The 13,306-nt window shown below is 46.2% G+C and overlaps 1 protein-coding gene across 1 annotated transcript in view; it reads right to left on the bottom strand.

Moving 5' to 3' along the window:
• The window catches only part of Myo3b (myosin IIIB), a 352,122-nt gene that overhangs the window by 98,667 nt on the left and 240,149 nt on the right, over positions 1 to 13,306 (bottom strand). The window contains exon 28 of the mRNA XM_052723122.1: positions 8,155 to 8,263. Within this exon, the coding sequence (XP_052579082.1) occupies positions 8,155 to 8,263 (109 nt within the window). The remainder of the gene's footprint in view (positions 1 to 8,154; positions 8,264 to 13,306) is intronic.

The following is a 13,306-nucleotide window of genomic DNA, read 5'->3' as shown; positions in this document are numbered from 1 at the left end:
GCGGTGATGGTTCTGGTACTTGGAAACATCAGTTTTTCCGATCATCAAATTTACATTTATTATTTCACATTTGAATTGCAATGATGAGCTTCCTTACACCCTCTCTCCCTTCTTTTTCTTCTGTTAAAGTGGACTCCTGAATTCTTTTTACTCAGTGGGTTATATTCTTTTTTCATCATTTTTTACTTTGATATTCAAACTGTCCTGAATTTAGCCCTGGCTTAATATTAAAGGGCTTAGAGTAGCCAGCGCTGAAGTATATTATGAAGACTTCCATAATGGAAGAATTACGCTGCCAACATAACACCAACTGCTCCTGCTGTCCCTAGGTCTGGGTGCTGTCACGAATCAGATGAGGCACTACACACTAGTGTGTGCAATCTCTTCTGTCTTTCATGACGTGGTGAAGGAGCGGTTGTGCCAGTTGCTCTTTCACTTAAGTATGGGGAAACTGAGGCCCTGAGAAAACGAGTGGGTTCAGCAAGGTTTTACCATCGGAAGGTTGTGGGGGATGGCCTCTGGACTTCACTGTCTGCAGCAACCTCTCAAGTGTGTGTGAAAACCCCAGAAAAGAACCCGACTTTGCAAGCAGGAGTGCACTGTCCAGCGGGCAGCTCTCCCACTTAGCAATCTGACCTGCCTGCGTGTTTACAAACACAGTCTTTGGAAGCTGTCTCCAAGTCTGTATCACTCCATGGACTTCCCTACCCTGCTTCATGGGAGCCAGCTCACCCTGCCCAGAACCCTGTGAGAGGAGCATGGAGAGGGACATGGTCTGTGTCGCTGTCAGAAGCCACAGATGCAGAGAGGCATGGCTTGGTCATGTCCCTCTGGGAAGCGTGCTTGGCTCCTCTAGATGTACAACAGCCACATCTGGGCTTTCTCTGAACTGACAGAATGGCAGAATGGGATTCTGCAGCTCACCAGTTCTTCAGATCCCAGCTGAAGACCAGACTGCAGCTCCCTGGGGGCTCTCTGGGGACTCCCTGAGTCCTCCTGTGTGCTGGCCCGCAATATCTTCCCACAATACCACCTCCACCGTCACCACACTTAATATAAACTGCAGATTCTGCAAGCATGAGCTTAGGGGAAAGAGGGTGCTTCACAATGGTGGAAATAATTCCCCCAACTACCCTGCCTTGGAGCAAAAACAGAGTTGGCTCTGACGAGAGCAACCTTGCCCTCCCAGAAGGAACAAACTAAAAATAAAAGGCAACAAGGTGCTTCCTGCCAGTCTGTAAATCCGATAGGCAAAGAAGACACCTCAACCTGGCACTGGGTAGAGAGCGCCAGCTCGGCTCCCGCCACCGGAGAGCAGCCATGTGGTTGGCAGAGTCAACAGCTGCCAGGCAGAAGCCCTCAGATTAACCCATAGGTGGTGTTGAACCACTTCCCATTAAGATATTTGCAAAGCAAACAAAAATGATAGCCCCACTCTGAGACCTGGGAGCCAGCCAGGAGGCTGGCTGTGCCTGTAGACACAAAGGGCTCTCTGGGGAGGGGCAGGCAGGAAGGCTACTCCTACCCACACCCAGACTGTTGTTGATCTTGGCTACTAGAATTGTCCTATGGGGGGCTTGTTTATTATCTAACTTCCCGATCACACACTCACAAATCTCTGCTTCTCCGAACTTCTCCATCACACTCTTCCCCACCGCAACCATTCAGAGGCAAAGAACAAACGCAGGCCGCTCTTGGATCTTCTGATCAAGCAGACAAGTCAGAGCAGTGACTAGGATGTGTGCAGAGAGGCTGAGACATCACTGCCCTTAACATTTCATGGCCAACACTTGTTTGGGACAATACAGAGAGAAAATATCTTGGTAGATCTGTGTTCTCACAGGTAAGAGCCAGCTGCTGTGAGTCACAAAATGAATTTGGGACTAAACACTAATAGTTTTTTTCCCCTTCTAACTAATTGGAGAAAATGAAATAAAATTAGGAAATGTGCAAAATTCATATGTTCTCCAGCCTGGTAGATGATGATTCTGGCATTTTTAAATATTTGTGTTGGGATACGTACACACAAAATTCATTTTTATATGAAGGAAAAATATATTTCTTGTAACACCGCATACTTGAGTATCTTTTCTTAAATTCTTCACAATGGAACTGGCATGTTTTTGGCAGAGCTTATCCCCAGGCTGCATATGGTGAGGGTCTCAAGGCAGACAAAAGAGTGAAGCCCTGAACCGCCAGACTTGCGTGCACTCTCTCATGGACCACAGAGGAGGAGCAGCCAGGACCAACCACACTTCATCATTATTTGAAATTGTCTTTTAGAGTAGGAACTAGACTTTAGAGATGCCGGGTGTTAATTATATGAGGAGAGAGGAAGGAAGGGAGGGAGGGAGGGAGAGAGAGGAGGGATGGAGAGAGAGGAGGGAGGGAGAGAGGAGGGAGAGAAAGAGAGAGAGAGAGGAACTGGAGAGATAGATTTCTTTAGAAAAGTGGGGGTCTTTTCATACTGAAAGTTATTTTTATACAAAAAGAGAACACTATCTTACCTCTCACTGTATAAAACTAAAGAACTTTTGTTTGTTTGCTTTAGAATCTTGCTACATCATTCACTTTTAGATGCTGTTTAGGACTGAATAGGATCGAATGTGGCTGTATAGACACGCAAATCTTCTCAAGAGACAGTGAACCCAACTTTGCAGAGCAACTTTGCTGACAGGAAGGGCGTTAGGGCAGATTAAGCTAACCACAAAAGCTCCTGTGCATGTCCACCAGTCACCACACGAAAGGCCTGGTGGGGTGGGGTTATGACGTCAACATATATAAAGTGGATTGGAACATTGGACACTGGTTCTTAGCACACAGCCCATCTTGTCTGAGGTACTAGGTACAAACTCCTGACTCTCATAGTATGAGAGGGGTGGGGATCAGATCAGAAATGCCCAGGGTCCTGTCTACCATGCACTCTGACTTCCTCTCTGCTCAAGTTCCTATGCTCTATATCTCTAAGATAGAGTTTAACTTGAGAGAATCCTAGACAGCTGCCTGCTAACAGTTGAACTTCTGAGAAAAAAAAAACAAAAACCCTAACTAAATATCTTTCTAAATGTGAATTTGTTTTTTGAGTTTGGATGGTAGATCTCAGAAAAGTGGTATGATTTTAATGGTACCTCCTCATTTCATTAGTACTGATAGCTTTTGAAGAAAGCCAGCTCTTTGCTGTGTAAAAAGTTAATTAGCGTGCTGAAGTCATACCTAAGAGAACCAGAAAGCATGAAAACATAGTCTCCCATCAACTACTTAATGCCTGTTATGACCAAAGAGTCCACGTTCCAGGTTCTGTGAGAGATACAGAAATGAGTGGCAATTTCAGCTCTAGTGTTTACTATCTCTGGTGGGGTAGAGAGATAGCAACTAATATTTTGCTTACTTATAGCATGCTGGGTAGTCCTTTAAGTGTCTGTTATGGTTATAACCACACCATTGATATGGGAGAGGTGAAATTATTAGAAACACACTTTCCTAAGGTCATGAAGCTAGCTAGACATAGACCTGGACAGAGACAGTCTAGCTCCAGAGACGGTAGCCTGAATTGTCTCCTTTACCTGCAAAGGCCCCAGGACACAGGGGGCAGCATCCCAATGCAGAGGCTGGCATGGCCAAGTAAGGATGAGCAGACCAGCAGTCAGGGAGCTACAGAAGACAGCACTGAATCTACTCCAACACATCACCCCCGGATACTCCAAGTTCTGAGAAGCTATCGGAAATCTGGGTTGTTGAATGAAAATATTTCTATTTTTGCATGTTAGAAACTAATCAAAAACGGGAAAGGCTAGTCAAAGGCTTGGCTTGTACCTGTTGGTCAGCAGAGGGGACCCACTTTGGTGTCACAGTTGTCCAGGTCTCCCAAACCCAGTCCCTGATCTGTCTTTGCCCCTAAGAGTTCTATTTGCTTCAGTCCACCCCGACTCATTCTTAGTGTTCTTCCCCCTGGACCCTTCACTGTCCCCAGAGCAGTCCCTGCCCACCTGAGGCTAGACCACAGCTTGCTCCTTCTCCTGCCTGCCATACCCTTCTGCTCGTGTGGCCCTGTGGGAGGTGCCACAGATTGAGACTTTAACACCAACAGGAAGGCCGGCAGGGCCAGCCTATCTGGAAGGATTAGCAGGAAGAGATGCACAGAAATCGCAAAGCAAAAGACATGTTGAAAACCTCCCAACAGTTCCAAATATTTGCAAAGGGCCCCTGGTTCTTGGAATCTGGCACTATAAAGAGATTGCTGACATTCTCGACATACACAAATCTTCTAAAACGGTCCTTTGCAGAAGGATCGCTGATGATTTAGGGTTTGTTGAAATAGTTCAGATAAATATTTATGTACAGCCATAAGCAAATCTACAAGGAAAAATATAACGCAAAACAGATTTTTCCTTGAAGCCCTTTCAGCTGGTGATAAGATTCCTAGCTTCAAAGGTTTGGGAAATAAATGTAACCAATTAATAGCTTAAACATCTTGGGAGCCTAAGAAGACTCTCACAATCAATGAAGCTCTGAAGGTTACATGTAGGCATGTATGCCAGCCGCATCCTGGCCCCATGGGCAAGGGGGAGTCCAGGGCCTGAAGACAACACGGGATTTACCCCTGAGATCAGAACAAGAAACACAAATGAAGTTTGGCATTCAGGTTAGGGTAGAGAGTTAGCATCTGTCAAAGACGCTGAAGCTTTGGAAATCTCAATGTTTATCTTGGACTATAATCCTAGTGCTGCTCCAGAGAGGCCTAGCCCCTTCCTACATCAGCTTTAAATGCTACTATTACTGCTAAGGCTGCTACCATTTCTGTCACCATGACCAACGACTCAACAGCCTTCCTTGTTGTGTCTAGCGCCCGGCTCTCTCCTTCACAGAGATTTTTCTCGAGCTTTCCCAGCTGCCTGTCCTTCTGCACTCCAAGATTCTAAAGGTCCGAGGAAGTGACTGAGGTAAGATTTGAACCCATGGCTGCTACTCAAACAAGGCAGCACGTAGACAGTGTCTACCATATCACAGGCACCTCCTAAGAAGACCACCGTTGCTAACCCCCTTCTCTCCACGCCACCATTTTCCTCTTGCTCCATCACCTCTAACAGTGAACGGGGCCAGGACGTGGCTGGGAAATCTGCTGGAGGCAAAGATTTATTGTCTTTAGTCTTCTGAGCGCTGCCACGTATTCCCACAACGGACTCACTACACAGAGTATCCGTCAAGCGATGTGGCAGTCTGTACTACACAGGCCACATGAAAATCTGGCCCACAGTTGGCCCTGCTGACTGGGAGGCTGCTGCTCTGGCTTGTCAATCCTGAGGTCAGGCCAATTGGCTCCAGCCCCAGAGCTACAAGGGTGACACATAGAAGAGGCATGCACCCACCTCCCCGTCTCGTGAGGTGCCAGCTTGCCTCAAGATGCCTGAATCACGAAGGTTCCAGTCACTCTGAAGTGTCCACAGTGAGGCAGCTTCTCTGGGGTGTGCTGCCATGTTCAGCTGCCATGCAGAACCACCTGCATCCTCCCCATCTGTGCCCTCCACATCTGTGCCCTCCACATCTGTGCCCTCACCTCCTTCCTATGGGTCCCTCTTATATAGCAGGCTGCCTGCAGTGGGAAACAGAACACAAAAAGCCTCAGAGCTTCGCTACAAGCAGGTCAGATTAAATCAAGGGGTACTTCCCAGACTTACCACGGAGGGTTACCATCATCTGAGCAAGGCCTACAACCCAGAAATACTAGTCTTCTCATTCTGTCATTCACTGTACACTGTCACCGGGTCACACAGAAAATGGAGCTGAGACGTAACATTGCACCGACTGCCTCCCACTCTCAGGCCAAGTCTGGCTTCTCTTCTGCTAAACTGATCTACTTCATCACACAGAAGTGGGAGCACCTTCCCCATGAGGCCGTGGACTAGGAACTTGGTGCTGGAATGTTCTCTGCCAACCTAAGGGTGACAGTTTTATGTCAATCATGATATATTCCTTAGCTGGTTGTGATTTAAGATTAAAGCCATGACAAGTAAAGACACAACATAGAAGAAAAAAAGCCCTGGAGTAATCATTTGGCATCTGGAGCCTAGGGAAGCAGCAGACTTTACCAGTTGAGAGTGTGGATGCTGGTGTAGACAGCCTCTGTTCAAATTCTGACTCTGTTATAAGGGACACTGTCAATAATTTATAACCTCTATATGTTAGAAATGCTAGAATATGTGGCTCTTCTCTGCTTCAGCCATTTCCTGTCTGTAAAACAGTTAGCCAGGAGGATGAAAGCAAGTATTAGCTGCTGTTGCTACTGGAGACAGAGGTTCTGGACTCAGAACTCAGACTTGCCCCTTAGCTCTGCATGACACTGTGTGACCCACACCCCCTGATGGAGGGCAGACAGCCTGTAAGAAATATGATAAAGCCAACCCAGAACTTTAATTTTTTTCCCTTTCTTTTCATTCATTAATCACTTCTGTTTAATTTTTGTAGAGCCAGGGATGGAACCCAGATCTCACATATACGAACCCAGCACACTCGTACATCCGCAGCTCTGATGTCTGAGTCAGCATTTGATGGCCAGCTACCTTAGCTGTCATCAGGCTCAGTTTCCCCATCTATAACAGAACGATACTGCCTGCAAATGACTAGTGTATCCGCTATGTGAACTACATATGGGAAGAGACCCACCCAGGGCTGAGCATTGGATGGGGCTGCAGAGATGGCCTCCACACATCCTTGCCATCCTCATCCTCTGTACTACTTCTCATCTTGTCTGACTCCTCCTGGTCTTCTCTGTCCTCCTTTCCACATTGAAGGGAATTGTGGGTCAGCTTTTTCTGTGGACTGAACACTTCAGTCTGTTTTATCAACTTGATTTTTGTTTGTTGTTGTTGTTGTTTTGTTTTTGTTTTTTAGTACAAACTTCATTCTAGCTAGTCCTTCCCTTTTTCATCGTGCCTTCCTGCCGACAGCTGTATCCTCGTCCTGATAACCTATGTGATGCAGCCTGGGAACCTCTCCTGAGAGAAGGAATGTCAGAAGCTTGCCCCGAGGAGCGGGATGGAAAGGTCCTGAGGTCTCTGGGGCTAAGAATCTCGGTCTCTTCCGACGTGGTTAGTGCAGATGTCCACTGAAACAGCGCACCACAGCGGTGGGCAGGCTCTGCTGAAGTCTTCCCCAGTTACCTTTGACAAATGTGCGGGTAGCAGGAAGTTACTTTTTTTTTTTTTTCTTTTGCCTGTGTCTAGGGTTTTTCACCTTTAATGCTATTGGCATTTTATGTTGGACAATGCTCTGGGAGGCTGTGCTGCTTTCTATAGGCTACATAGCCAAATAGTGCTGGCTCCTACTCACAGAGTCTAGTCGCTATCATGACATTCCCTCTACACTGTGACAACCAAAAATGTCTTTAGTTATTGCCAACTGTCCAGTGATGTTGGTACTGTGTTGCCTCCAGTTGAAGACCACTATTTTAACCCAAAGAGACCAATTATAGTTTTTACCATGACAAGAACTCAAACAGACTAGAGGCTGGAGAGATGGCTCAGCAGTTAAAAGCACTTGCTGCTCTTCCAGAGGACCTGGGTTCCGTTCCCAGCACCCACATGGCAACTGACAACTGTCTGTGATTCTAGTCCTGGGGCTAATGCCCTCTTCTGGCCTCCAGGGGCACTGCATGTATATGGTACACAAATACATGCAGGTGAAACATCAATACACATACATATAACTAAAGAATATTTTTTAAAAAATCTAGATTGCGTTCAGGTTGTCCTTATGAAATGAAGACTTCATTCTATAGAAAGATGACTTATAACTTAGGGGATTCTGAAAGAAACACATTTTGGCTCCATTCTTCCCAATTTACCATATTAACATAGTGGCAGGAATACTATGTGGTTCATGAAGAACCTGGGTCTACAAGAGAACTCATATGGGTAAGACTCACCTATTTGGACCAAGGATGTAGCTCAGTTGGTAGAGCTCTTGCCTAATATGCATGAAGCTCTGGATTTTACCCCCAGTACTGAATAAACCAGACGTGGTGGTGCATACTTATAATCCCTGCACTTGGGAGATAAAGTCAGGAGGATCAGAAGTTCAAGGCCGTCCTTGCCTATATACTGAATTCCAGGTCAGTCTGGGCTCCATGAGACACTATGAGAAAGAAAGTTAACTCACCAATCTGTGTCAGCTTTAGCAGAAAAGTTACTTGAGGTTTCTTCATGACCATTGTTGGATTCTGCTTCAGAATCTGGACAGCTTTTCTTATCAGGAGAGGTCTGGAGAACTGAAAGAAAATCACCACAGAGTACTCAGAGGTCAACGGGTAGGGTCGGAAGCAGGCAGGGCTGAGTTCTGTTGCTTGCCTGTGTTCTACAGCTCCTTTCTTCCAGTCCTGAGCCCCACCCCTGAACGTCTGCAGACTTCTAGGGCATGCCACTAAAATAGGCATGTTCTGGGATTCTAGGTCTTGCCCAGTGTCAAGTACCAGCCCACAGATGGGATAAAATAGCTCATAGGAAAACAAGCTCTACTCTCTATTAGATCTATATGGTGAGTAGAGATTCCAGGCCCCACAAGAGGTAGATTCCAACAGAAGCACCATGTGAGAGCTGGAAGAGCACTGTGCTGGACGTAGCTGAGCGACTCCTGGTTCTGGCTGTCAGAATATGGGTAGAATTAGCTGTAAAGACTCAATCGTTCCAGAGGTGGCCCATTTCCACATTATTCTGGAAGGCAGTTACCTGATGAGTTTCTTAACAGAGCAAACAACAAATACAGTTGTTCTCTCTCTCCTGTGACAGCGGCAGCCGAGACTAATTAGTCATGGGTGTCTTTTCCTCGGAACCTCACTTCAGCTTCAGGTTTCTCAACACAGCGCTTCATGTTCTCAGGGTATGTCCCCAACCAGGAGCACAGAACCACCATGACATTTTGAGGAATACGTGGGCCTGTGGAGCTGCTTGGATCACACTCTCCATATGACCCTGCTCCTTGCTGAGGGGTGAAGCAACGCTTCCAGGTCAATGACTCTTAATGCTGGAGTTGCACTGGAACCACACAGGGGGATTTTAAACAGACTCAATCCCACCCTCAAGAGATTCTACAGCTGAACCTGGGTTGGGACTGGCATCAGTTATGAAGAGATTCCCAGATAGTTCTAATACATAGCCAGGGTTGAAAAACCACAGTTCCTATTGGTTCCTGTCAGTCAACTAGGGAAGTAAAGAGAGTCCACACCTACTTACTATCCTCATTTAGACAGTCTAGAAACAACCAAACCAAACCAAAATACAGCCAACAAAGATAGCCTATAAGTGTGGTCATTGCATCATGTTAAGGTACACACCTAAGTTGCAAATTGTTATGATACCAGGTGTGATGGTGTACACCTTTAATCCCAGCACTCAGGAGGCAGAAGCAGGTGGATCTCGGCGAGTTCAAGGTCAGCCTGGTCTACGTAATGAGTTCCAGGACAGCCAGAGCTACATAGAGAAACCCTGTCTCAAAAAAAAAAAAAAAAAAAGCACACACAAAAAGAAGACTGTTATGATGATAAGACACAGCATGACAGAAACAGAGTACAGAAGAAAGAAAGAAATATATTTTCAATTACTTTCCTCACGTCTGTTGGGGGAAAACTGCACTCAGTTTAGATTGCTAGCTTGCTTCCTTCAAAATAAATGTCTCTGGGCAGAACAAATGTAATTCTTTGAGTTATTTGTTGTGGAGAAAACCATCTGTTGTTGTGATTATTGCTATTATACAAACACCAAAAGGATAAAGAGAGAAAATTTAATGGAAAATTATTCCATTTTTATTATGACACATGAAGCATTATAACCAGTGCAAATGAAATGGGAAAAAAAGAAGAAAGAAAGAAAACAAAGAAAGAATGCAGAAATGAAGAACTACAGCTCGAAGCCTTGTAGAATTCCATTAACCGGGTTCTTCCCTTGCCACCTACAATCTCTTGATTGATAAATTCCTCCAGTTGGGGTACCAGGCACATCTCCCCCTCTTCAAGACTGTTTGGCTCAAACTCACTTGTCATGCTGGGATAAATGTCACAAAAGCAAACAATTAACATGAAAAGAAAAAAGGAGAGCTTGTGCCTGGGCACAAACAAATTTCTATCCTTCATTCTGAAGGAGAATTGCCTTAACCGGGCTGAGGACCCAGCTCAGTGGTTGGAGTGATTGCCCGGCAAGCATGAAGCTCCAGGTTTGAGCTTCAGCATCCAGCAAGAGCGGGCTGGAGGCCCGTACCTGTGACCCCAATGCTCAAGGGGAACAAACAGGAGGGTCAGAAGTTTGAAGTTTTGTTTTTGTTTTTTTTCCAGCTACATAGCTGAATTCTTAGTTAGTTTGGAGTCCATGAGATCTTATCTCACAACACAGAGACCACACACACACACACACACACACACACACACACACCACCACCACCACCACCACCAACACCACCACCACCAACATGATAGGAAAGAAAAGAAGGGAGAGACAGAGGGAGAGAGGGAAGGAAAAAATCTCAACAATGAACTCTGACCTTGTTTGGGGGCCCAATTCAGGAGCACCAAGAGCTAGCCAAACAACATTGCCTGTGTGGAGAGCTGGGGTGGCTGACTAGCATCTGTATCTATTTTGAAACCTTAATTTTAAAAAAGGAACGATAAGTTTAATAGCAACCCCCAAAGGCAAAAATCACAAAGAAAGGTCATGAAGACAGCGAGGCCCACGACCAGGACCAGGAACAGCAGCAGTGGCTTCCCCAGGAGCTCAGCACGGGCCTGGTTACTCTCTTGCTTTGCCATAGAAACTTGCAGAATTTCTCTTCATGTAATTGAAGGGGAAACTCATTCCATGTTCCTTATTCATTTACACTTCAGTCATCAAAATATTGATTCGAAGAGTTATTTGAAGTATAAAAACCAAACAGAAAACTTAGAAAATATTCCTAGTACAGCTTAGATGAAGTCTGCACCTCCATCCCCAGTGTGGCCTAAGGAACAGGGAGAGAGATCGGTCCATCTAAGGAGATGAGGGAGTCAAGATGATCAATTCCTTGAGTTCAAAGCAGGACCCCAAGTTGGTAAGTATTTAAGGGCATCCTGGTGCAAGCTGGAATCACCTGGAAGCTCTCTGGCACGCGGATCCTCAAACAAGGAAATGGGAGAAACAGAAACAGAAATCAGGAGAGAGAGAGAGACAGAGACAGACAGAGACAGAGAGACAGAAAGAGACAGAGAAACAGAGAGACAGAGAGAGAGTCACCTGTTTTAGGTGAACAGGTCAGGTAAAATAATTAGACCAGCGATGTAATGGGAAATAAAATTATGAATGTGAGCAACAGAAATGTCCGGCGAACACTGAACTTGGGACAGCGCCCTGATGGTGGCAGAAGTGTCTCCAGGCACGGGTCAACTGACTGGTTCTGGCTTAGTGAAGTAAGGCAGTCCTGAATCAGACCGTGCCCTGTGAGCTCTGCATATATCCCGGGAAATCTGAGGGTCGACTAGAGCATCTTGAAATAAAATGGGAAGGCATTTGGGATTACAGCTGGGCGTTTGTGTTGGCCGGTCTTAACTGTCAACTTGATACAACTCAGAGTCTCTTAGGAAGACTGTCTCAGGGAGGGACTGTCTAGATCAGGTTGTTCTGGGAGCGTGTCTACCAAGATTGTCTTGATTGCCTTAAGGGGTGTGAGAAGACCCAGCCTGAGAGTGGGCAGCCCCATTCCTCGGTTCTAAGTGCTCGCTGAGCCCATGCACGCATTCTTTCTGTCTCTGCCTGTGGGGATGGATGTGATGTGACCAGCTGTCCCAAGCTCCTGCCGATGCGACTTCCCCGGGGTGACAGACTGCAAACTGGAAGTGTGACCTGACATAGACCTTTTCTCTCTCAGGCTGCTTTTTGTCCCGATGTTTTATCACAGCGAGAAAGCTAGGGCAGAGCTGCTCACTCAGAGGGCTTCGGGGCCGGGAGACACAGACGGTGAGGGGCTAAGCAGAGGAGCTGTTGAGTGGTGACCGTTGCAGTGACCAGAGTGCGTTCCTCTTAAAGACAAAGCAGTAACACATGTTCAAAGGCACTAAAGGAGAGGCACGGACCACCGAGCACTAGCAAGTGTATGAAACACACGCACGCACGCACGCACGCACGCACGCACGGTGGGGTGGTGGTGGCTTTCCCCTCATAGTTTCCAGTAAAAGCCATCTTGTGACACCTTGGTTTTGAACTTCTAACCACCAGAGCTGTGACAGAATCCATTTTTTGTCACCCTAGGCCACCAGGTTTGTGATAATCTGCTCTGGCTGCCACAGGAAACTAATACCCAGGCTAGGAGTGTAACTCATTGCCTGTCGGCTTCTAAAAGAGAGGTTGGCGACAGGTGGCAAGGATTGAAATGACCAGAAGAAAGAGATCAGGTGTATACACCCACTTGTCTTGGTGGGGACAGGTGATGAGGCTAGAAACGAGGAAAAAGAGACAGGGTATAAAAAGGACATTGTTATTTAACAAACAAACTATTGGATTGTTATGTCCCCGACACTATTCTAATACCTTTATAAAAAGTCACTCATTTAATCTGTAGTTACCCTGAGTGATAGAAACCAATATTATTACCATGTTACAGATGAAGAATTTGAGATAAAGGGACATTAAATTACTTGTCTAGGAGCCAGTGAGACAGCTCAATGCGTAAGGCACCTGTCCCCAAGTCTGACCACCTGAGTTCCATCCCCGGGATCCACACGACTCCCACAAGTTGACCTACCTCTACATGAGCCGAGGCATGACGTGAACACACACGTATAAGGAAATACACGTAATTTTAAAAATGACTTGTCAACATCATGTAGCAGAGCCAGGGTTGGAACTCAAGTCATTTTGCCCTACATCTGAATTCTTTAATTCTCTCCTAATTTAAACACTTAAGACTAATACATAATCTCACCCATCTCTCTCCCTTACAAATTGAAGCAAACCCCCAGACCTTCCCATGTTATTTCAGGTTCCTGGGGGTGTGATGGTCACAAGTCAGTAACTGAGGGCAGAGGCTAGCTTGGTGTTTGGTGACCCACCCAGAGGACAATCCCCATCACTGTCGCAGTCAGCAGCAATGTGATTCTAGTAGGCTTCTTGGTGGGTGATCTAGCTAGGTAAACTCTCCTGCTCTCCTAAGGACCTGGGCAAAAGTTGTCACAGCACCTAGCAGAGAAGGCACATCCTTCCAAGGCACAAAAGCCAAGCCATCCCTCCTGCAGGTGATCTGGCAGATTGCACAAGGACCCAGAGTGCTTCCTTCCTGGAGTGACAGCTGGTGACAG

Source organism: Peromyscus californicus, unplaced genomic scaffold, assembly GCF_007827085.1.
Source record: "Peromyscus californicus insignis strain IS unplaced genomic scaffold, ASM782708v3 Scaffold_7__1_contigs__length_154581171, whole genome shotgun sequence".
Lineage (NCBI taxonomy): Eukaryota > Metazoa > Chordata > Mammalia > Rodentia > Cricetidae > Peromyscus > Peromyscus californicus.
This window is presented reverse-complemented; position numbering and strand designations above follow the sequence as displayed.